The 23,858-nt window shown below is 43.9% G+C and overlaps 1 protein-coding gene across 8 annotated transcripts in view; it reads right to left on the reverse strand.

Moving 5' to 3' along the window:
- The window catches only part of ANK1 (ankyrin 1), a 137,061-nt gene that overhangs the window by 61,271 nt on the left and 51,932 nt on the right, over positions 1–23,858 (reverse strand). For all 8 annotated transcript variants that reach the window (XM_037812643.1, XM_037812647.1, XM_037812642.1 and 5 more), the window contains exons 3-8: positions 8,232–8,330; positions 4,015–4,113; positions 3,283–3,381; positions 2,082–2,267; positions 841–939; positions 198–296 (exon numbers count right to left, since the gene is read on the reverse strand). In XM_037812643.1, the coding sequence (XP_037668571.1) occupies positions 198–296; positions 841–939; positions 2,082–2,267; positions 3,283–3,381; positions 4,015–4,113; positions 8,232–8,330 (681 nt within the window). The remainder of the gene's footprint in view (positions 1–197; positions 297–840; positions 940–2,081; positions 2,268–3,282; positions 3,382–4,014; positions 4,114–8,231; positions 8,331–23,858) is intronic.

Here is a 23,858-nt window from a genome sequence, read left to right on the forward strand (position 1 = left end):
AGAGTCAAAAACAGAATGCTCAAGAGGCAGTTCTCAGAGGCCATTTGGAGCAACTTCCTGCAGCATCACTCCCGGCCCATACAGCATGCAGGTGTTTCCTCAAGGGCCAGCCCCAATCCAGCTCCAATCCAGCACAGCCTCACCGCCACCCCCGTGAGCTCCCGAGGGCAGCACCCCCTCTCCTCACCAGCACCCACCTTGGTCCTTGTTTCTATCTGGGCCCCCCGGTCCAGCAGGAGCCGCACCATGACCACATTGCCCCTGCGGGAAGCAATGTGCAGCGGCGTGATGCCGTTCTGCAGCGGAAGGAGGAAGGGACAGTCAGGGGCCGCCACCCTTCTCTCAGCTGCAGCTGCTGTGCACCCCAGTGCGCCCAGGTCTCTCCCTGCACCCCCCACCCCAGCCCTGCAAGAGCATCTGTGGAAGCAGCCACTCTAAGCCTGCTGTTTCTCACCCAAGAAATACTTCAAAACCTGCAGAGACAAAACAGCACAGGGGTTATGTAAACCCGGATGCCCAAGTACAGGGCTCTGAGTAAATGTGCCTGACCAGATAGAGGCTGGTTTTGGAAAATCTTCACCCCCTCCATGGTTCCCTTCTCTGGAATGGGCAAATGTGGTTCAGTGTTTTCTCAAGTCCAAGTGAGCGGACGCTAAGGGGCAGATAATCAGAAACCTGCCCGGAAGGAGCCCTCATAGTCGCCAGGGCTATTCCACCCACAGGCATTTTGCAGGACTGATGCCGTCCACAGTGCCAAAGTGAGAGGCAGGAGCATCTGGATCCTAGATTCTAGACACCCCTGGCAGGCGCGTGGAGAGACTGCCAGAGAGCGCTCATTACCTGTGGGGTGAAGTTGACACTGGCTCCCCTGTTGAGGAGTAACTGGGCCACGCTGAGGTTCTCATAGTGAGCTGCGATGTGGAGGGGGGTAAATCCCGTCTGGGGCACAACAGTGAGAGGAAAACACTTGTCATATGTCATGCAGGTCATTTCTATCTCAGAATCAGCCGAGGGATTCTGAAAAAGTTGGCAGGACCCGAGAGTCCTATACATAAAGCATATTTTGATTGATGAGAACATTTGCCCAAAGCGTCGAGAGCTCTCTTGACTGAGCATCAGCCTGGCAAACCACTTCTCGGTGACCCACGTGATTTGGCTCGGGGTTCATGTGGATGAACTATTGACTAGGATTCCCTCAAGCTCTGTAGGGCCCATTCACATGAATGGCAAATTTATAAGGAGAGTTTAAGGAATGAATAAACAGGTGCCAGGGGGCCCATGACCTTAATTATAGCGACTGTTTCAACCCCCTTAAAGGGTCTGGTGGCTCTGCTGGCTGGTCAAAGGCAGACCCTTGATCCCTTGGGGGGCCCATTCTCCTCATTCTGTTCCATAACCTCAGACTATGGCTGACCCCATTTTCCAGACACAACCCAGCAGCCATGGGGTAGAGTGGGGGTAATATGGGAATAATAATGGCAGTTCATTCCAACCAAAAGAGAAGTAATTAACACCATAAATTTACAGATAATGGATCACCACGCCACTGCCTCCAAACATCAGGCCCTCTTGGAAACTCCTTCTACACAACCCACCCCCCCACCCCCACATTCTCATTTCCATGGGCGGTGGCCCTCCCTCCACCACGAGGCAGCCCAGCTAAGAAAGCAGGGATGACATTCAAGAACCTGCAGCCTTCTGGGATTCCAAAGTTTCTCTTGGGTAGAGCCATTCTGCCCTGCTTGGACACTTTTTTTGTTTGTTTTGGACGACCTGAAGCAGTAACAAACTTGCCCACTCCTTGCCAAGAACATTTTTCTTAGAGCTCACCAGGGATTTAAAGGGGGCTGTCCACTGTGGCTCTTGCACATTTTTTTTTTTTTTTTTAGTGGATATCTGAAGGTGTCTGGAAACTGCGCTCAGTCTGCACAGCTGGCACGGTCTACCGTCTGGGTTGATATCTGCCTGTGCTTCTTAAAACTATTCCTGGACAACTGCCGGGACTCGACGGGGCCTCTCTAACCCACAGGTTCCCGTGGTCAGACCTAGACCCTTCCCGCCCCCCGCCTGGCCACGCTCACCTTGGAAAGCACATCTGGGTTGGGGTCGTTCTGCAGCAGCACCGCGGCGGTCCGAGTGTCATCGTTGCGGGCGGCGATGTGCAGGGCAGGCAGACGCACCTTCCCTTTCGTCCCGTAGTTGATGAGGTGGGCCACCACGCTCTCGTGGCCCTGCTGCAGAGCCACGGCGAGGGGGGTGAAGCCGTCCTGGCCCGCGGAGAGGAACGACGGGTTGGCTCTGACCGTACCGACCACTCACCGTCACACCCCAGCCACTAAGGACCTCCCTCCAGTTCTCTGCACCTCAATTTCCTCTCCATCCTTCACGCTCCGCTCGAATCCCACTTCCTCCCTTGAAACCTTCTGTGACCCCACTTTCTCTCTCTGTCTTCTCACAGGGCCTTCCTGCAACTTTTCTTTAGCACGTATTTAATTGTCCTTTTTAATTGTTCCCTAAGTGGATGATATATTTCTTACTACTCTTTGTTTCTTTGTCTTTCCCCCCTCTCGCCCTATCGACTGGTACCAGGATTGGGCCTTGAACATGGCAGATGATCCTTCATTTCACAAATATTACTGAACACCCTCCAAGTACCAGAAACCACGCCAGGCACTGAGGATTCACTTGTGAGCTCTTATGATCAATTCTCTCAATACATAACAGAGGGACACAAGACCCCATGAGCTGGCAAAGCAGAATGATAACAAAGTCATGTAATCATTGAGCTACACGACACTAAGAGTCAAGAGAAGCCATAGCTAGGATACAGATAATTTTATAATTTCACCAGTGATGAAACCCAGGATCAGAGCTGAAGTGACTCGTCCATGACCAGACAGTGAGTTCATGAGAAAGCCTTTTCCACTAAGGACCAAAGCAGATTTGTCAAGCACACACACAGACAGACAGACAGATAGACACACACACACACCTGCTGAGCCTTAAGCATTGGTTTTAGTGGAAATGACGTGGTAGACGCTGAGGTCATTTCTTTGGTGTGTGTCTGGGCACTCCTAACAAGCCCCGACTTTTTCTCTTACCCCCTTGCTGAGCCCTGCAGCACCCACAGTTAGTGCTGTGATCTGAAGGAGGAGCTCAGGTGACAGGTGTCTACACTGACCACACAGGATGCTTCTCAAGCTACGTCTGGGAAGGAAGGGCTCAGCAATAGTGCAGGACACCCAGTAGACTCAGGGCTGGCCATCCTGCCGAGGCACTTACTTCTGTGGCTACATTCTGATTGGCTCCATTTTCCAGTAAAAACTTCACCACTTCTAAGTGATTCTCTTGTGCTGCCATGTACAGGGGTGTGAAGCCTTTCTGTAAATCAAGAGACAAGGTCATTAAAATGCATCCACCACAATGGTGAGAGATGCTCCAGCAGGTGCAAAACCCTCTAAATTTGAAGACAGCTCTCGCCTCATCCTATTTTCTCTTCACTCATGGGGCAATATTCCCTTCTACACCTCCAGTGATGAAAACTCACTGTCACTCTGAAATGGCACGGTGGGGTTATTACAGAAGGCCACAAGGTGGGGATGACACTCCATGGAATTCTGTGTGTCTGCCCCTCACCAGCATTAGTTGGCTTCTTTTGCACTCTCACTCCCCCTCCATGTTTACTCCTTCTTTATCAACACCCACCCCTCCTCCCATGCAGTTTCTCTCACTAATGAGCCATAACTAAATGCCCATCTGGCTGCTTTACTGAACAGAGAGGGCATCCCCAAGGGCCCAACCCCATCAGGCTTAGAATGTGTAGCCTAAGAATGAAAAAACAACAAAGGATGCCTTCATCATTGCCTGCAAGTATGTTGCTAATCAGTCTGGACTCAGCTAACAGCGAGTGGGGACTAACGCAGTAGCCCATGTCCCTATCTTATAACAAAAAAGAGGAGTCAAGAGAAGAAGAGAGACGAGGCCCTGGAGCGCGGGACCGGAGGGAGCCCCTACCTGCGACTGGGCATTGACGTTGGCACCATAGTTGACCAGCTCCCGGACCACTTCGTCCTGACCAGCAAGGGCTGCGATGTGCAGGGCCGTGTTCCCTTTCTGAAACACATCGGGGTGGGGTGGACACGGAGGAGGTCTCCCACCAGCCTGCAGCACGAGGGCTGCCATAGGGACACACATGAGCGTGCCTGGTCGACACTGTAAAGACCGCCAGGCAAGGTCGGTCTGGTCTTCTTTGTATTCCAGCTCCTCTCCATGTGGATCTCTGCAGCTAACACAGAGCCCTGGGTGAGGCCCAGGGGCTGGAGAGAGGGGTGGGAGAAGGAGGCCAGTGGATCCCACAGGCTCAGCACCCTGATGCTGTTAGGGGTGGCACCCATGGGCCAAAAACAAGACAAAGAAGACAGAGGGAGTGAGGAGAGAAAAGAGTGAGTAAGCATCAGATTGAAGCGAAAAAGGTAAAAATATGTAAAGAAGTTGGAGGAGTAATAAAACTGTGTAACATATGTAGGGAAGGGAAGAAGAAATATGAAAATAAATGGGGAAAATTAAAAGAATAAAACAGAATCAAACCTGGCAAAGGAAAATACAAAGAAGGAATATTTGAAATGTTAATAAGAAAAATATAACGAGCAAGTGTTCACCAAAAAGAGAAGAGAGAAAAGCCAGAGAGAATAAACTTTGGAAGAAAATGAAGCATCTGATTAGGACTTTTAAAATGATAAGAACCAATAACAGACTGAGAAACCAGGCAGGTTCTGAGCAAGTGAGGCTCACGTTCGGGTTTCTGGTCTGGAGTCATGCTGGGTATTAATCCACAGGCAGGGGTCAGGGGCAGCAGCTTGTGTTTCTTTCCAGAATCCGGACATCCCTGGCCCAACCAGCCCTTCCTGCCAGGCCCCTTTCAGCCTCCGATGGTCCTCGGGCTGGAACATCAGCACTTTCTCAGGGAGTGTGCTGACCCCTCGCTCCCCTGGCCAGCCAAAGTCAGGCAGGACAGGCTCCTCTTGACGAGTTCTCTCAAATAGAGCAAATGGGAGAAAATGGGACCTCAACTGCACCCAGCTGTCTCTACGCCACTTAAGAGCTTAAACAACCTGATTTTTTTTTTTTATAGTTCAGACAATATATAGTTTTTAACTAAGCTACATAAACACCAATCTATCACAGGAAACTTAAGACCAGCCAAGTGGGGACTTGAAATCCAGCCCACGCATAGTGGCCATCTGTTACCTGGAAGAAAGCTTCCTCACCGAGGAGGCACTGAACCACCAAGGGATCTGCACGTCCACTGCGTCTTGAAGCACCTACGGGTGGCTGAGGGCGGCCTCCCCAAAGGCAGCCCGATGGCTGGACAGGAGCACAGGTGTTTGTATCTTGCACTTTGTTCAGTAATTCAAGTGCAAAGCCTCACCTGTGTCAGGTGGGAATTTCCTGCTTGTTGCCTCCAATTGTCTTATCATTTCTCCTCAAGTCCCATTTGATAAACAAAAGGACCCTTCCTTCAATATGCATCAGAGAATAAATGCCAGAAATGAACATACAGATGCTAATCAATACCTTTTTGTGTAAGTTCAAAGAGCCCACATTTACAGGCTTTGGCAATTGGGTCCAGATCACTCATTGTACCAAGAGGAAGAGGGCGGCTGGCACCACAAACTTCTCTAGAAATCAGGGCTCAGAGCTGCAAGTGGGGCTCCTGTCTGCCCACGGGGAGGAAGAAGGTGTGCTCGGGTCCACTCCTGGGCCACCAAACACTTCCTGAGAGCAGGTGTGTGAGCGGCTGAGTGAGGCACTGCAGATGCCCGGATGACCAAGACTCAAGTCCCCTGCCTCCAAGAAGCTCACATCAAATGTTTCTTTCCATCTGCCCCTTCCTGCCTGAAATCTAACCACATCCTTTTACCCACGAGGAGGGGAGGCCCCTCTGCTCCAGGCAGCTGGTACCAGGTGGGATCCTGCGGTGGCCCACGCCTGTGGGCAGCATCGGTGAGGAACAAGGCACAGGGGGGACCTTGGGAAATGGACACCCCACCCCCAACACACTCACTGCAAGGACCAAAAACAAGCCCCCACCCCTGCCAGGGTCATGTGGGGGGTTCCCGAGTGAGGAGGGGTGCTGCGCTCTGTCTTCTCTGCCCTCCCCTCCCCCAGGCATGAAGGAACACACCTTCAGAGGAGCAGGAGAAACTGCTTAGCTCCATCTGATCCACAAATATCCCATTTCTCCATTTTCAGGGAGTGACGGAGCTCATGGGAGGGAGGATTGAAGTGCTGAGCGAGTGCAAACGGAGATGGGGGAGAGGCAGCTCCAGTGAGAGGGAACTCTTTCTTCCAGTGGAAATTAAAGCCCCCTCCGCTGGCTTTCATCAACAACTAGGTGCTGAGATCTGGCCTCCCAGGGATGGAGATGGGAGGATGTGGGAAAGAATGTATTTGTTTTGTGCTTTTGAAATTTCTAAGCCCAGTTTAGGAACCTACACTGGTTTTGGTTTTTTTCTTTTTCTTTTTCTTTTTTTTAAAATCTATCTCATGCATGGGAGACTCATTACAATTCCCCAGTCCATTATGACTCTTCCTGAGCCCAGGGTTTCAGTTTCACCTTTTTTTTTTCTCCTCCCTTGTATGGAATTCCAAAACCACATTGGCTTATAAAATTTCTATAAATAAAAAGGATACACCAAGTGTTCACTTGCAAAATAACAATCAAAGGGGGAAATTCATGAAGAGTAAAACCGCTGAAGCCTAATGGTTTTGCAGCTCTTGGGGGAAGGCCAGGGGCAGGAGAGCCTCCCTGGCACACAGACCCTGTCAGATGGCTCGCTGCGTGCAGCCAGGTACGTGAGCGCATCAGAGAAGAACCAGTGCGTCCACTTTGTCCACAAAAGAGGCAGGGTAAAAACAATTGCTATTTCTCATGGGGTTAGGACAAAAAAGAATTCCCCATCTACACTCAGAAAGAACAACTCTGTGTATTTTATCAATAATTTCAGTGAGATCTTTTCACATTTGGGAAATGACATGAAAATTACAGAATTTTACCTCAAGAGATGATTCTACCTGGTAGTTCACTTCATAACCATAAATTATATCTGTTCTCTACATAGTGCTCTTCTGTGTTCTCTGCTCAAGAGGCAGCAAATTGTTTGCTGCATGGAACCAAAATTGAGGCTGCATGTAAGAACACATTAAAAAATAACAAATGGAAAATAAGAGGGGGGGGGCCAAGAAGAAAAACATGAGAAAGCAGCAAAGGAGGGAACAGAAGAGAAAAACAGAATTGAGAAAACAGTACTCGAGTTAGTAAAAGGAGAAGATTTTTTTTTGTAGTTTTGTTCTGTTGTAAAATGCTGGCTGTATACTGTTTAATGAGCAAATAAGATGTATATAAGCATATAAGTAATAACGTATGTAAGTAATAAAACTGATTTTGCAATCTGTAGGCAAACATCAACTTCATGACTCCACGGTTTTTGAATTTGTCACCAGCGTTTACCATCTATCAACTTGGGGAGAAATATATTGCTGTGAGAGGCGTGGGGTCAGCGTAGCCAGATGAGTCTTAGTAAGAGAGAATGCTGCTCAGCGTCATCAGTAAGGAAAGGAAAGAAGTTTGGGGTTTAACAAGGGAGGACTTGCTGGAGAAGGAGAACTCACAGGAACTGGACCCAGATAACGATGAATGCTCCGGATAACAATTGTTCCTTCTTATACACTGGGAACTTTACATAAATTATCTCATTTAATTTTCATATGAACCCTGCAACCAAGTATTATAATTCGCATTTTACAGATGAGGAAACCCAAGGCTTCACTGTGGCTGAGAAACTGGCCGAAGGCCACAAAGTGTCTCAGCTGGGATTGGAACCCCTGGCCCCCGACTCCAGAGCTTGCAGTGCTCTAAGCCCCGGTGCTATTTTCATGGACACAGAGGAAGCATGAAATCACAACAGAAGGCCTACGTTTTTAGGTCTATAATCCAGTAAGGGGAGAAAGTAAAGGCCCACCGAATCTTCGTGGAACCAAGATCCTGTGTTTTCAGGTGGCCTCAGGGACTCGCAGAATTAGGAAGCAATCAGAAGAATCAGAAATTTAGAAAGATGCTTTGGGTCTCTCTCATGAAGGGCTAGTTTCCATCCAGGATTTGGAACTATGGGGGAGGGACCCCCAAGCTTGAATTTTCAGTGGAAAGCTCCCCCATTCCCGGTGAGACTCACCTTGGTTGTCGTTTCCAAAGTGATTTCTTTGTGCAGAAGTTCAACCACCATTTTCACATGGCCTTCTTTAGAGGCCAGATGCAAGCCGTTCAGCCCATTCTGTAAAGAGGGGATCAGGAGGGAGGCAGTTAGCTGGACGATGCTCTCTGCTGCTCCAAGTGGCTGAGAACAAGGCTGCTTTCCAGTGAAGGGACAGATGTGAGAGGCACTGGAGGAAAAACTGGAAGGACTCTGGGAGGTACCAGAACAGGCACAGATCAGAGCCAGCCCGGCCTCTCTTAGCCCCTCTTCTGTGGAAACTTCAGATAACAAGGGATCAGGGAAAGAAAGAGAGGGTGATAACAAGACCACACTCTCTGGATATGGATTAAGTAAGTGAAACTCTCACAAAACCAATGAACCTTGACATTCAGAGCTTGACCAGGCATTAGGCATCTCACTTAATTAAAAATGGTTATTACTTCAATTCCTGGGTTAATTTTCACAGCATGACCAGAAAAGAAAAGAGGCAATACCAGTGCACCCAAAACACTTGTAGAGATAGATATATATTAAGTAAAATGATAAATTTTGAGATAAGATCAAGTGTGAACCAATATCACCAACCACTCAGCTATGATTTCCTCAACAGAAGGATCAGTATTAAAATAGCCCTTTTTCCACCCCACCATTTCAAATGTGACCAAAGCCTGCATGAGAGTTAAGTTTTCAGGGAAAATAAAGAAACAAAACAAAACCAGTTTCCATGCCCAATGATTGGCCCACAAAAGCAGAACTTGGACTATCCAATTAAAATTGCAACCGTATCTGGTAAAGCTACTACCAGTTTAACCCAAGTTTTATTTATCACTCCCGTGTTTTCTGGTCTTCTGTTCCTTGAATTCAGATGTCTGGAAACTTTCTGGCAACAGCTGACTTCAAAGAGTGCAACTTAGGGCCACAAAGAACTCTGACAACACAATGGAACTAAACTGCACTTCCAACAGATGAGTAGATATTGGCTTTGTGAAGAAAATGATTTTAGTCTGTGAGTATTTTCCATCCCCAGCTTTTTTATTGTGTTCCCATTCCCCACCCCTGCCAACAACAGTTCTTTCTTCCACTCCTCCTTCTTGCCTCCTGTTCTGGTGAACTCCGTTTTAGTGCATTCCTTTCCAGGGGATGCCCCAGAGCCATTGCAGACTCCAGTTAATAAAAAGATCCCCACCAATAAGCTTTAAGGGGTCCCTCGACTCACCTATCCCCAAATATCTGTACATCCCCAACACAGCCTACCACAGGCTCCTAAATTTCCCACTCTCCCTCTGGCTCAGGGCATCATTTTCAGGAGATTCCAGTTAAAACACCATTCTTCTACCTAGGAGTGGTAATGCATTAACCATTAACAGATTAGTCATATTGCTTCGCTATCACCAGCAGAGGAAAGCTGCCTGAGGCAGTAAGGAACAGGACAGGTATGTTACGATGGGAGGATGGGAGGTGTACAAAACCCTCTTCCGGTTGGGGACCCGCAGCAGGGCAAATGCAACAGGTGCATTGGATGCCAGAGAAAAGAGAGTGGGCTCCGAAGAGAACTTTACCCGCCTCCCATTTGGATCAGGCCAGCCTATACCCCCAAACATCCAGTGAGTGAGTGCAGTTCACCAAAACTCTGCACATCAGTTTAGCTAGCCTTAGGGGGAGGGGAGATTTCTCCCTGTGCAAATGCCTGAAAATCGTTGTTGGAGATTTATTCCTTTTACAGATTTTATACAACATTAGATATAGGGTCTAAAGCTGTGTCAACTATTCACACCCCAGTGTGCGTGAGTTTTTCAGATAAAATGTCAGAGCCAGTTTGGGTAACAGAAAGGGAGAAAGTGATGAAGGCAAGACAGCTGTCTGTCAGAACAGGAACCTGGGGAGAGGGAAGAGCCTTGGGAGGACACAAACCAATCCCCCTCAAAGCAACTGGCAAAACCAGAATTTCACTGAAAGGCGAGTTGCGAAGTGACTCATTCTCCGAAAGCCTGGAACCACTCCCTCCATTTTGCCTCCCTCAACTCTTCCTTGGCACAAGTCTGCACAGGAGGATTTCCTCCATCCTCCCAAAGCACTGCTATTGGAGTCGGGTAGCACATGGCATCTCTGCAGACTCCACTTCACATAGCACATAGTGTCTCTGCAACTCCACTTCACATAGCACACAGCATCTCTGCAGACTCCACTTCACATAGCACATAGCATCTCTGCAAACATAGCATCTCTGCAGACTCCACTTCACATAGCACATGGCATCTCTGCCAACTCCACTTCACATAGCACATAGCATCTCTGCAGACTCCACTTCACATAGCACATAGCATCTCTGCAAACTCCACTTCACACAGCACACAGCGTCTCTGCAAACTCCACTCCACATAGCACATAGCTTCTCTGCAAACTCCATTCCACATAGCACACAGCGTCTCTGCAAACTCCACTCCACATAGCACATAGCGTCTCTGCACACTCCCCTTCACATAGCACATGGCATCTCTGCAAACGTAGCATCTCTGCACACTCCCCTTCACATAGCACATAGCGTCTCTGCAAACTCCACTTCACATAGCACATAGCGTCCCTGCGAAGTCCACTTCACATAGCATATAGCATCTCTGCAAACTCCTCTTCAAACCCAGCGTCAGACTTGTCTGGAAGGTTCCCAGTGCTGGGAGTAAGCACCTTTGGATTACATGGGAATTTGGGGTGGCGTTTGCAGCTGTGGAGCATGGCTCAGCGGCTGCTACAGTCTGGTTACTGCAAGGGAATCTTGGCAGTCAAGCAACGAGTGTTGACTTGGTGCTGACTGTTGGAGTTTTATTGCTTACTTGGGCACCACAGTCGCTTAGATGAGCATCCGTTTGCCCTGAATGCCTCAAAGCTAAGAAGCTGGCAAGTCTGGAAGGAAAACACCTGCTGCTTACTGCTAGTGCTCTGGGAGCTGGTTCCTGCTCTTTGGAGCCAGGGTTAGAACCTCAGTCCAGAGGGCCTCTAGATGTGCTGTTTGACAAGGGAATACTTGAGTTGAAAGGGGTATTAGAGATCCCTGAATTCTACCCCCTCATTTCCAGCTGAGGAAATCAAGGTCCAGAGTAGTCAAATGATCAGCTGAGATCACACAGCTCTTCTCAGGCACAGCCACACATAGAATGAACCTGGATTTCTCAGGAAAAAAAAAGTTTGCCTTTTGTGTCCCTAAAGAATTGGTGCATTTATTTTTTTTATTCTTTATTTTTCTCTTTTTTTCAACATAAAAATGATATACATATATATGATGAAGGCTTCCATGATCTCAGTGGAAAATGCCAAAGGAAAATTGGGGAAAAAATATAAAACAAAATATAGCAATGTGGTAACAACTGATAATAATGATACTGGATTCAATATCTACAACAAAAAAGGAAAACAAAAATACAAAATGGAAGAAAGCTGGAAATCAAGCAAAGAATGTGAACCGGCAATTAAATGAATAATAAATTAAAATTGTCGATAAGCACGTACTACTATTCCTTGAATTAGCTTTTCTATAAAGTAAATAAAAATCAAACAACAATGAGGTGGTGATTACACTCATCAAACTGCAAAAATAAACATTTCTCAATGCAGAATGCAACTGAAGTTTGTGGACAGGAATACTCTATGGACTGGAGTGGTGGTGGAGGGTGGTGTTTAAGAGCTGCAGCCTTTTCAGAATAAAGCGGGGAATATAAATACATATTCATTTGGCTGCATTTTAAAACAAGCAAACACATGAATAATTAAACCCTAATATTTGCCCTGATTATAAAGAAATAAATGACTGTCCTAAGACATTAAAAGACATCAAAGAGAGGCGGGGCAAGATGGCAGACTGGTGAGCTGTATGTTTTAGTTACTCCTCCAGGAAAGTAGGTAGAAAGCCAGGAACTGCGTGGACTGGACACCACAGAGCAATCTGACTTTGGGCATACTTCATACAACACTCATGAAAACGTGGAACTGCTGAGAACAGCGAAATCTGTAAGTTTTTGCGGCCAGGGGACCCGCGCCCCTCCCTGCCAGGCTCAGTTCCGGGGGAGGAGGGGCTGTCAGCTCCGGGAAGGAGAAGGGAGAACTGCAGTGGCAGCCCTTATCGGAAACTCATTCTACTGATTCAAACTCCAACCATAGATAGACTGAGACCAGACACCAGAGAATCTGAGAGCAGCCAGCCCAGCAGAGAGGAGACAGGCATAGAAAAAAAACAACATGAAAAACTCCAAAATAAAAGCGGAGGATTTTTGGAGTTCTGGTGAACATAGAAAGAGGAAGGGCCCTGAGGCGCATGTGCAAATCCCGAAGAAAAGCTGATCTCTCTGCCCTGTGGACCTTTCCTTAATGGCCCTGGTTGCTTTGTCTCTTAGCATTTCAATAACCCATTAGATCTCTGAGGAGGGCCCTTTTTTTTTTTTTTTTTTTTGTTTTTGTTTTTTTTTGTTTTTTTTTTTTAATCCTTTTTTCTTTTTCTAAAACAATTACTCTAAGAAGCCCAATACAGAAAGCTTCAAAGACTTGCTATTTGGGCAGGTCAAGTCAAGAGCAGAACTAGGAGAGCTCTGAGACAAAACGCAATAATCCAGTGGCTGAGAAAATTCACTAAACACCAGAACTTCCCAAGAAAAGGGGGGTGTCCGCTCACAGCCATCATCATGGTGGACAGGAAACACTCCTGCCCATCGCCAGCCCCATAGCCCAGAACTGCCCCAGACAACCCAGTGTGACGGAAGTGCTTCAAATAACAGGCACACACCACAAAACTGGGCGTGGACATTAGCCTTCCCTACAACCTCAGCTGATTGTCCCAGAGTTGGGAAGGTAGAGCAGTGTGAATTAACAAAGCCCCATTCAGCCATCATTTCAGCAGACTGGGAGCCTCCCTACACAGCCCAGCAGCCCAGAACTGCCCTGGGGGGACGGCACTCACCTGTGACATAGCACAGTCATCCCTCAACAGAGGACCCGGGGTGCACAGCCTGGAAGAGGGGCCCACTTGCAAGTCTCAGGAGCCATACGCCAATACCAAGGACTTGTGGGTCAGCGGCAGAGACAAACTGTGGCAGGACTGAACTGAAGGATTAGACTATTGCAGCAGCTTTAAAACTCTAGGATCACCAGGGAGATTTGATTGTTAGGGCCACCCCCCCCCCCCCGACTGCCCAGAAACACGCCCCATATACAGGGCAGGCAACACCAACTACACACGCAAGCTTGGTACACCAATTGGACCCCACAAGACTCACTCCCCCACTCACCAAAAAGGCTAAGCAGGGGAGAACTGGCTTGTGGAGAACAGCTGGCTCATGGACGCCACCTGCTGGTTAGTTAGAGAAAGTGTACTCCACAAAGCTGTAGATCTGATAAATTAGAGATAAGGACTTCAATTGGTCTACAAATCCTAAAAGAACCCTATCAAGTTCAGCAAATGCCAAGAGGCCAAAAACAACAGAAAATTATAAAGCATATGAAAAAACCAGACGATATGGATAACCCAAGCCCAAGCACCCAAATCAAAAGACCATAAGAGACACAGCACCTAGAGCAGCTACTCAAAGAACTAAAGATGAACAATGAGACCATAGTACGGGATATAAAGGAAATCAAGAAGACCCTAGAAGAGCATAAAGAAGACATTGCAAGACTAAATAAAATAATGGATGATCTTATGGAAATTAAAGAAACTGTTGACCAAATTAAAAAGATTCTGGACACTCATAGTACAAGATTAGAGGAAGTTGAACAACGAATCAGTGACCTGGAAGATGACAGAATGGAAAATGAAAGCATAAAAGAAAGAATGGGGTAAAAAATTGAAAAAATCAAAATGGACCTCAGGGATATGATAGATAATATGAAACATCCAAATATAAGACTCATTGGTGTCCCAGAAGGGGAAGAAAAGGGTAAAGGTCTAGGAAGAGTATTCAAAGAAATTGTTGGGGAAAACTTCCCAAATCTTCAAAACAACATAAATACACAAATCATAAATGCTCAGCGAACTCCAAATACAATAAATCCAAATAAACCCACTCCCAGACATATACTGATCACACTGTCAAACACAGAAGAGAAGGAGCAAGTTCTGAAAGCAGCAAGAGAAAAGCAATTCACCACATACAAAGGAAACAGCATAAGACTAAGTAGTGACTACTCAGCAGCCACCATGGAGGCGAGAAGGCAGTGGCACGATATATTGAAAATTCTGAGTGAGAAAAATTTCCAGCCAAGAATACTTTATCCAGCAAAGCTCTCCTTCAAATTTGAGGGAGAGCTTAAATTTTTCACAGACAAACAAATGCTGAGAGAATTTGCTAACAAGAGACCTGCCCTACTGGAGATACTCAAGGGAGCCCTACAGACAGAGAAACAAAGAAAGGACAGAGAGACTTGGAGAAAGGTTCAGTACTAAAGAGATTCGGTATGGGTACAATAAAGGATATTAATAGACAGAGGGGAAAAATATGACAAACATAAACCAAAGGATAAGATGGCTGATTCAAGAAATGCCTTCACGGTTATAACGTTGAATGTAAATGGATTAAACTCCCCAATTAAAAGATATAGATTCGCAGAATGGATCAAAAAAAATGAACCATCAATATGTTGCATACAAGAGACTCATCTTAGACACAGGGACACAAAGAAACTGAAAGTGAAAGGATGGAAAAAAATATTTCATGCAAGCTACAGCCAAAAGAAAGCAGGTGTAGCAATATTAATCTCAGATAAAATAGACTTCAAATGCAGGGATGTTTTGAGAGACAAAGAAGGCCACTACGTACTAATAAAAGGGGCAATTCAGCAAGAAGAAATAACAATCGTAAATGTCTATGCACCCAACCAAGGTGCCACAAAATACATGAGAGAAACACTGGCAAAACTAAAGGAAGCAATTGATGTTTCCACAATAATTGTGGGAGACTTCAACACATCACTCTCTCCTATAGATAGATCAACCAGACAGAAGACCAATAAGGAAACTGAAAACCTAAACAATCTGATAAATGAATTAGATTTAACAGACATATACAGGACATTACATCCCAAATCACCAGGATACACATACTTTTCTAGTGCTCATGGAACTTTCTCCAGAATAGATCATATGCTGGGACATAAAACAAGCCTCAAAAAATTTAAAAAGATTGAAATTATTCAAAGCACATTCTCTGACCACAATGGAATACAATTAGAAGTCAATAACCATCAGAGACTTAGAAAATTCACAAATACCTGGAGGTTAAACAACATACTCCTAAACAATCAGTGGGTTAAAGAAGAAATAGCAAGAGAAATTGCTAAATATATAGAGACGAATGAAAATGAGAACACAACATACCAAAACCTATGGGATGCAGCAAAAGCAGTGCTAAGGGGGAAATTTATAGCACTAAACGCATATATTAAAAAGGAAGAAAGAGCCAAAATCAAAGAACTAATGGATCAACTGAAGAAGCTAGAAAATGAACAGCAAACCAATCCTAAACCAAGTAGAAGAAAAGAAATAACAAGGATTAAAGCAGAAATAAATGACATAGAGAACAAAAAAAACAATAGAGACGATAAATATCACCAAAAGTTGGTTCTTTGAGAAGATCAACAAGATTGACAAGCCGCTAGCTAGACTGACAAAATCAAAAGAGAGAAGACCCATATAAACAAAATAATGAATGAAAAAGGTGACATAACTGCAGATCCTGAAGAAATTAAAAAAATTATAAGAGGATACTATGAACAACTGTATGGCAACAAACTGGATAATGTAGAGGAAATGGACAATTTCCTGGAAACATATGAACAACCTAGACTGACCAGAGAAGAAATAGAAGACCTCAACCAACCCATCACAAGCAAAGAGATCCAATCAGTCATCAAAAATCTTCCCACAAATAAATGCCCAGGGCCAGATGGCTTCACAGGGGAATTCTACCAAACTTTCCAGAAAGAACTGACACCAATCTTACTCAAACTCTTTCAAAACATTGAAGAAAACGGAACACTACCTAACTCATTTTATGAAGCTAACATCAATCTAATACCCAAACCAGGCAAAGATGCTACAAAAAAGGAAAACTACCGGCCAATCTCCCTAATGAATATAGATGCAAAAATCCTCAACAAAATACTTGCAAATCGAATCCAAAGACACATTAAAAAAATCATACACCATGACCAAGTGGGGTTCATTCCAGGCATGCAAGGATGGTTCAACATAAGAAAATCAATCAATGTATTACAACACATTAACAAGTCAAAAGGGAAAAATCAATTGATCATCTCAATAGATGCTGAAAAAGCATTTGACAAAATCCAACATCCCTTTTTGATAAAAACACTTCAAAAGGTAGGAATTGAAGGAAACTTCCTCAACATGATAAAAAGCATATATGAAAAACCCACAGCCAGCATAGTACTCAATCGTGAGAGACTGAAAGCCTTCCCTCTAAGATCAGGAACAAGACAAGGATGCCCGCTGTCACCACTGTTATTCAACATTGTGCTGGAAGTGCTAGGCAGGGCAATCCGGCAAGACAAAGAAATAAAAGGCATCCAAATTGGAAAGGAAGAAGTAAAACTGTCATTGTTTGCAGATGATATGATCCTATATCTAGAAAACCCTGAGAAATCGACGATACAGCTACTAGAGCTAATAAACAAATTTAGCAAAGTAGCGGGATACAAGGTTAATGCACATAAGTCAGTAATGTTTCTATACGCTACAAATGAACAAACTGAAGAGACACTCAAGAAAAAGATACCATTTTCAATAGCAACTAAAAACATCAAGTACCTAGGAATAAACTTAACCAAAGATGTAAAAGACCTATACAAAGAAAACTACATAACTCTACTAAAAGAAATAGAAGGGGATCTTAAAAGATGGAAAAATATTCCATGTTCATGGATAGGAAGGCTAAATGTCATTAAGATGTCAATTCTACCCAAACTCATCTACAGATTCAATGCAATCCCAATCAAAATTCCAACAACCTACTTTGCAGACTTGGAAAAGCTAGTTATCAAATTTATTTGGAAAGGGAAGATGCCTCGAATTGCTAAAGACACTCTAAAAAAGAAAAACGAAGTGGGAGGACTTACACTCCCTGACTTTGAAGCTTTTTATAAAGCCACAGTTGCCAAAACAGCATGGTACTGGCACAAAGATAGACATATAGATCAATGGAATCGAATTGAGAATTCAGAGATAGACCCTCAGATCTATGGCCGACTGATCTTTGATAAGGCCCCCAAAGTCACTGAACTGAGTCATAATGGTCTTTTCAACAAATGGGGCTGGGAGAGTTGGACATCCATATCCAAAAGAATGAAAGAGGACCCCTACCTCACCCCCTACACAAAAATTAACTCAAAATGGACCAAAGAGCTCAATATAAAAGAAAGTACCATAAAACTCCTAGAAGATAATGTAGGAAAACATCTTCAAGACCTTGTATTAGGCGGCCACTTCCTAGACTTTACACCCAAAGCACAAGCAACAAAAGAGAAAATAGATAAATGGGAACTCCTCAAGCTTAGAAGTTTCTGCACCTCAAAGGAATTTCTCAAAAAGGTAAAGAGGCAGCCAACTCAATGGGAAAAAATTTTTGGAAACCATGTATCTGACAAAAGACTGATATCTTGCATATACAAAGAAATCCTACAACTCAATGACAATAGTACAGACAGCCCAATTATAAAATGGGCAAAAGATATGAAAAGACAGTTCTCTGAAGAGGAAATACAAATGGCCAAGAAACACATGAAAAAATGTTCAGCTTCACTAGCTATTAGAGAGATGCAAATTAAAACCACAATGAGATACCATCTAACACCGGTTAGAATGGCTGCCATTAAACAAACAGGAAACTACAAATGCTGGAGGGGATGTGGAGAAATTGGAACTCTTATTCATTGTTGGTGGGACTGTATAATGGTTCAGCCACTCTGGAAGTCAGTCTGGCAGTTCCTTAGAAAACTAGATATAGAGTTACCATTCGATCCAGCGATTGCACTTCTCGGTATATACCCGGAAGGTCGGAAAGCAGTGACACGAACAGATATCTGCACGCCAGTGTTCATAGCAGCATTATTCACAATTGCCAAGAGATGGAAACAACCCAAATGTCCTTCAACAGATGAGTGGATAAATAAAATGTGGTATATACACACGATGGAATACTACGCGGCAGTAAGAAGGAACGATCTCGTGAAACATATGACAACATGGATGAACCTTGAAGACATAATGCTGAGTGAAATAAGCCAGGCACAAAAAGAGAAATATTATATGCTACCACTAATGTGAACTTTGAAAAATGTAAAACAAATGGTTTATAATGTAGAATGTAGGGGAACTAGCAGTAGAGAGCAATTAAGGAAGGGGGAACAATATTCCAAGAAGAACAGATAAGCTATTTAACGTTCTGGGGATGCCCAGAAATGACTATGGTCTGTTAATTTCTGATGGATATAGTAGGAGCAAGTTCACAGAAAGGTTGCTATATTATGTAACTTTCTTGGGGTAAAGTAGGAACATGTTGGAAGTTAAGCAGTTATCTTAGGTTAGTTGTCTTTTCTTACTCCCTTGTTATGGTCTCTTTGAAATGTTCTTTTATTGTATGTTTGTTTTCTTTTTAACTTTTTTTTTCATACAGTTGATTTAAAAAAGAAGGGAAAGTTAAAAAAAAAAAAGAAAGAAAGAAAAACAAGGAAAAAAAAATGATGTAGTGCCCCCTTGAGGAGCCTGTGGAGAATGCAGGGGTATTCGCCTACCCCACCTCCATGGTTGCTAACATGACCACAGACATAGGGGACTGGTGGTTTGATGAGTTGAGCCCTCTACCATAAGTTTTACCCTTGGGAAGACGGTTGCTGCAAAGGAGAGGGTAGGCCTCCCTATATTTGTGCTTAAGAGTCTCCTCCTGAATGCCTCTTTGTTGCTCATATGTGGCCCTCTCTCTCTGGCTAAGCCAACTTGAAAGGTGAAATCACTGCCCTCCCCCCTACGTGGGATCAGACACCCAGGGGAGTGAATCTCCCTGGCAACGTGGAATATGACTCCCGGGGAGGAATGTAGACCTGGCATCGTGGGACGGAGAACATCTTCTTGACCAAAAGGGGGATGTGAAAGGAAATGAAATAAGCTTCAGTGGCAGAGAGAATCCAAAAGGAGCCGAGAGGTCACTCTGGTTGGCACTCTTACGCACACTTTAGACAACCCTTTTTAGGTTCTAAAGAATTGGGGTAGCTGGTGGTGGATACCTGAAACTATCAAACTACAACCCAGAACCCATGAATCTCAAAGACAGTTGTATAAAAATGTAGCTTATGAGGGGTGACAAGGGGATTGGGAAAGCCATAAGGACCACACTCCACTTTGTCTAGTTTATGGATGGATGAGTAGAAAAATAGGGGAAGGAAACAAACAGACAAAGGTACCCAGTGTTCTTTTTTACTTCAATTGCTCTTTTTCACTCTAATTATTATTCTTGTTATTCTTGTGTGTGTGCTAATGAAGGTGTCAGGGATTGATTTGGGTGATGAATGTACAACTATGTAATGGTACTGTGAACAATCGAAAGTACGATTTGTTTTGTATGACTGCGTGGTATATGAATATATCTCAATAAAATGAAGATTAAAAAAAAAAAAAAAGACATAATGCTGAGCAAAATAAGCCAGGCACAAAAAGAGAGATACTGTATGTTACCACTAATGTGAATTCTGTGAAAAATGTACAATGTTTTATACCATAGAATGTAGGGGACCTAGAGATACCAATTAGTGGAGGGGGAATGATAATCTAATAAGAACAGATAAACTATGGAGGGTAATCTCAATGTTATGGGAATGCTCAGGAATGATTATGGTTTGTAAACTTTCTTGGATATAGTAAGATCATGTTGGAAGCAATAGAGTTATTTTAGGTTTTTTTTTTCTCTTATTCCTTTGTTTTCTTAGGGGTTGTTAATTTTTTGGGGGTATGGTAGGAACATGTTGGAAGCAAAGTAGTTATTTTTGATTATTTGTTTTTCTTACTCCTCTGTTTGGACATGGTTTATTAATTTTCTTGGGGTATGGTAGGAACATATTGGAAGCAAAGTAGTTATTTTAGGTTATTTGTTTTCCTTAATCCATTGCTTTGTTTGAAATGTTGTGGGGTTTTTTTGGTTGTTGTTTGCCTGTTTGTTTTTAATTTTTTGATAAACAAAGTTAAAAAATTGAAAAAAAATCAGTAGAAAAATGGGAGTAAAAACTAAATGACAAGTAGGGTGGGATGGGGGGATGGTTTGGGTATTCTCTTTTCACTCTTATTTTTTATTCTTATTCTGATTCTTTCTGATGTAAGGAAAATGTTCAGAAATAGATTGTGGTGATGAACGCATAACTATATGATCATACTGTGAACAGTTGATTGTATACCATGGATGACTCTATGGTTTGTGAATATATTTCAATAAAACTGAATTAAAAAAATAAATAAATAAAAAAAAATAAAAGACATCAAAGCTTGGACTTGAAATTTAGCATATGTATTTAGGCTTAGTCCTCAATGAAATGCAGAGTTCACCACTGTAGGTATATTTTTCAAGTTCCTTTCCTATGTCTACCATAGCATTGGTAATTCATTAACGCAGTGTGTCTAAAAACCCTGCAGGTTATTTCCCTCTAAGAGCTGCCTCCTCTGCTGAAGAGGGTAGGGGGTGCCACTAGCTCAGGCCTAGTGTGATGGTTACGTTCATGTGTCAGCTTGGCCAGATGCTGGTGTCCGGTGTTAGGTCAAGCAAGCACTAGCCTAACCATTACTGCAGGGACATTTATGGCTGGTTAATAAGCCAGAAGGCTGGTTTATTAAATCATCAGTCAACTGGCTGCAGCTGTGACTGATGACGTCAATGAAGGGCGTGTCTTCCACAATGAGAGAATGCAGTTGGCTGGATTTAATCCAATCAATCAGTTGAAGACTTTTAAGAGAGACAGATAGAGGACTTTCACTTCTTCTTCGGCTGACCAGTGAAGTGTTTCCTAAGGAGTGCATAGAAGTTGCCAGATCGTTTCCTGAGGAGTTCATTGAACACATTCATCGAAGTTGCCAGTTCGCTGCCTGAGGAGTTTATTGAACATCTTCATCGGAGTTGCCAGCTTGCTGCCTGCCCTATGGAACTTGGACTCGTGCATACCCACAGTTGCACAAGACACTCATAAAATCATATAGATATCTCTTGTTGATTCTGTTTCCCTAGAGAACCCTAACTAATACACCTAGTCCGAGCCACTGACTGCTGGAGCTAGCTCCTTCCTCCGGCCCTCCTAGAACGAAGTCTGAGCTTCTTCTCTGTCATGCGCTGGGTTCTTGGAGTCTGGCATGGGGGCTTGGGGGCCAGCCTTCTGCAGGGAAAACATAGGCCACAGTGTATTTATGTTTATCAGATGCTGGAAACATATGTCCCCTTTACTGATTACTGGGAAGCTTAGTGCTAAACCTCAGTCACGATAATCATCCACATGAAACTGCTGGTTACCTCTGTAATTAATCTCTAGGGTTTTATGCATTGCCCTGATTTCATAGAAAGCACTTCTTTTCCCTCCCCATGCCACATCCCTCCCTCCCAAGGCTGCACTCTTAGAGGGTGACAATCTCCAACAAAAAAGGGACCATCTGAGTAGATCTGGTAGTCCTACTTAAGCTTCCATTCCAGGATCTTAGTTCAATGATCACTCTCTTCTTTACGACTTTTTATTCCTTATTTTATTCTTAAATTTGTTCGTTTTCAACATAGTCACCCTAAGTTACTTCTGGTCTATACTGTGGTGATTTAAATCCAATGTCTTCATCAGAGCCACAGAACCATGCCCCATTTGGCATAGCTAATGACAGGCAAGCAAGAAGGCCCAGGAATTTTCTGCATGACAAAATAACACATGGAACATGACTATGACAAACATTCATCCCAACTAGTTATTGTCCCTCCTGTCATCCAATGCTGAGCATTTGCTTATTCCAATTCAACATTTATTGAGAATTTATTCTGTGCTAAAGATGAACAAAATACCAGCACTTGCCCTTGAAGAACCCAGTTAAACAGGAGAAAAAGATGCATAAAAAATAAACGCAAAACCAAACACACGCTCACACGACAAAATGGCATGTTTGAGACCAGAAGTAATACCTAGGAGAAAAGAGTTGCTCTGTCAAGGGGCTTAGGAAAGCTTTGCAGAGGGTTTCTTTTTTTATTTTTTATTTTTTTAATCTTCATTTTATTGAGATATATTCACATACCATGCAGTCATACAAAACAAATCGTACTTTCGATTGTTTACAGTACCATTACATAGTGGTACATTCATCACCCAAATCAATCCCTGACACCTTCATTACCACACACACAAAAATAACAAGAATAATAATTAGAGTGAAAAAGAGCAATTGAAGTAAAAAAGAACACTGGGTACCTTTGTCTGTTTCCTTCCCCTATTTTTCTACTCATCCATCCATAAACTAGACAAAGTGGAGTGTGGTCCTTATGGCTTTCCCAATCCCATTGTCACCCCTCATAAGCTACATTTTTATACAACTGTCTTCGAGATTCATGGGTTCTGGGTTGTAGTTTGATAGTTTCAGGTATCCACCACCAGCTACCCCAATTCTTTAGAACCTAAAAAGGGTTGTCTAAAGTGTGCATAAGAGTGCCCACCAGAGTGACCTCTCGGCTCCTTTTGGAATCTCTCTGCCACTGAAGCTTATTTCATTTCCTTTCACATCCCCCTTTTGGTCAAGAAGATGTTCTCCGTCCCACGATGCCAGGTCTACATTCCTCCCCGGGAGTCATATTCCACGTTGCCAGGGAGATTCACTCCCCTGGGAGTCTGATCCCACGTAGGGGGGAGGGCAGTGACTTCACCTTTCAAGTTGGCTTAGCTAGAGAGACAGGGCCACATCTGAGCAACAAAGAGGCATTCGGGAGGAGGCTCTTAGGCACAACCATAGGGAGGCCTAGCCTCTCCTTTGCAGCAACCGTCTTCCCAAGGGTAAAACCTGTGGTAGAGGGCTCAACCCATCAAACCACCAGTCCCCTATGTCTGTGGTCATGTTAGCAACCATGGAGGTGGGGTAGGCGAATACCCCTGCATTCTCCACAGGCTCCTCAAGGGGGCACTACATCTTTTTTTTTCCTTATTTTTCCTTTTTTTTTTTTTTTTTTTAACTTTCCCTTCTTTTTTAAATCAACTGTATGAAAAAAAAGTTAAAAAGAAAACAAACATACAATAAAAGAACATTTCAAAGAGACCATAACAAGGGAGTAAGAAAAAGACAACTAACCTAAGATAACTGCTTAACTTCCAACATGTTCCTACTTTACCCCAAGAAAGTTACCTAATATAGCAACATTTCTGTAAACTTGCTCCTACTATATCCATCAGAAATTAACAGACCATAGTCATTCCTGGGCATCCCCAGAACGTTAAATAGCTTATCTGTTCTTCTTGGATTATTGTTCCCCCTTCCTTAATTGCTCTCTTTTTCTAGTTCCCGTACATTCTACATTATAAACCATTTGTTTTACATTTTTCAAAGTTCACATTAGTGGT

The sequence above is a fragment of the Choloepus didactylus genome, chromosome 20 (genome assembly GCF_015220235.1).
Source record: "Choloepus didactylus isolate mChoDid1 chromosome 20, mChoDid1.pri, whole genome shotgun sequence".
NCBI classification, from domain to species: domain Eukaryota; kingdom Metazoa; phylum Chordata; class Mammalia; order Pilosa; family Megalonychidae; genus Choloepus; species Choloepus didactylus.